Here is a 1362-nt window from a genome sequence, read left to right as displayed (position 1 = left end):
TTAAATGCTCTGTTTTAGGGTAGAAAATAATTCTCTTTATAGTTAACAATATTGATATTTAAAATAGTGGCACAAGATATTTAAGGAATTACAAGTTTGTGACCTTTTAAATTTATATATATTAGTTTAATCCCACTGATGTTGACATAGTCTTACTGGTTTGTATTAATAGAGCCTCTGTCTCTTAATCCATGATTCTGGATGCCATGTTCTCCATAATTCAGTTACTAATGCTTAGAGGTGAACTTCTATTGATTTGTTTGGTTTCACTAGAAATTCTACTTTTTCTCCTAGGACAAGAAGGACAAAGTTTCAAGATTTGATACTATACGTCACTCCATAGCTGGAATTATAAGGTCTCCAAAATCCATGTTGGGCTCATCATCAGTAAGTAATAATTTAGTGTTGCAGCACATTCTCTTGTTTGTCAGCTTAAGCAAGATTCCCATCTACATAGACGAAAATTGCAATATTATTAAAAACACTGTTCTGCCTAATCAGTGGATGTGATGATACTATTGCATAATAGTGTGTAAGAATAACTCTGATATATCATGCCTGTGGGAAAAATAAATTGTATATTCTTTGCAGTGGCCAGCGTGGTGCTGTAATTTTAAAAGTACTCTTTTCCTGTGTCAGTTTACTGGGAATGCTTTATAATGTGATACTTTGTAGTGGGATTGCCAAGCACATAAGCATTTCTGCAATAATTATATTCCCCTTTGTATACAGGGGATATACAAATGAAATTTGCTTCACGTTATTAGTATTTAACTCTTAATGTGGTTAGCTATTCATCTTTTTCTTGCTGACTGTTCCATAACTATGTTGATTGCTAAATGGTGTGAACTGTAAACTGATGTATACAGCTATCATAAAATATTACAAACTGATTAAGGAAAGTGTGTATTATAATAATGAAGTGCATAAAATAAATTAGAGCAGTACAAACAAACAAGTATGTTAACTACATGTTTTCTTGTATATTTAAAGTTTATTGAAATTTCAGAAGTAGAACTATATTTTGGTTTGAATGCAATGATATTCAAAAAATACTGTCCCATATTTAGTTGGTTACCAGAAGTATTGTGGTTAATTGAAGAAAAACAAGGACTTTTTTGTTTCTTCTGAGCACAGCTGTGGAGAAGCCTAGAATTTTCTCAAGCAGCCAAGAGTTAAACTGTTATTTATGAGTTGACACTTAAATGATTTACGGGTTCTGAGATGGGAAGGTATACAGTGAAATTAGTTTGATCAAATGATGAGAGGAAACATGAGAAAAGAGCCAACTTTTCTGCACTGGCTGTTCCTGTTTATAGGATAACTGCACGTGTTGTTTCTCTTACATCAAATATTTTTTAA

General features: G+C 32.2%; 1 protein-coding gene across 1 annotated transcript in view; it reads left to right on the top strand.

The window, feature by feature from the left end:
* The window catches only part of FER (FER tyrosine kinase), a 162025-nt gene that overhangs the window by 75038 nt on the left and 85625 nt on the right, over nucleotides 1-1362 (top strand). The window contains 1 exon segment of the mRNA XM_010725904.3: nucleotides 295-387. Coding sequence (XP_010724206.1) covers nucleotides 295-387 — 93 coding nt within the window.

Source organism: Meleagris gallopavo, chromosome Z, assembly GCF_000146605.3.
Source record: "Meleagris gallopavo isolate NT-WF06-2002-E0010 breed Aviagen turkey brand Nicholas breeding stock chromosome Z, Turkey_5.1, whole genome shotgun sequence".
Classification (NCBI taxonomy): domain Eukaryota; kingdom Metazoa; phylum Chordata; class Aves; order Galliformes; family Phasianidae; genus Meleagris; species Meleagris gallopavo.
The sequence above is the reverse complement of the archived record's forward strand: the minus strand, read 5'-3'. Positions and strand labels throughout refer to the sequence as shown.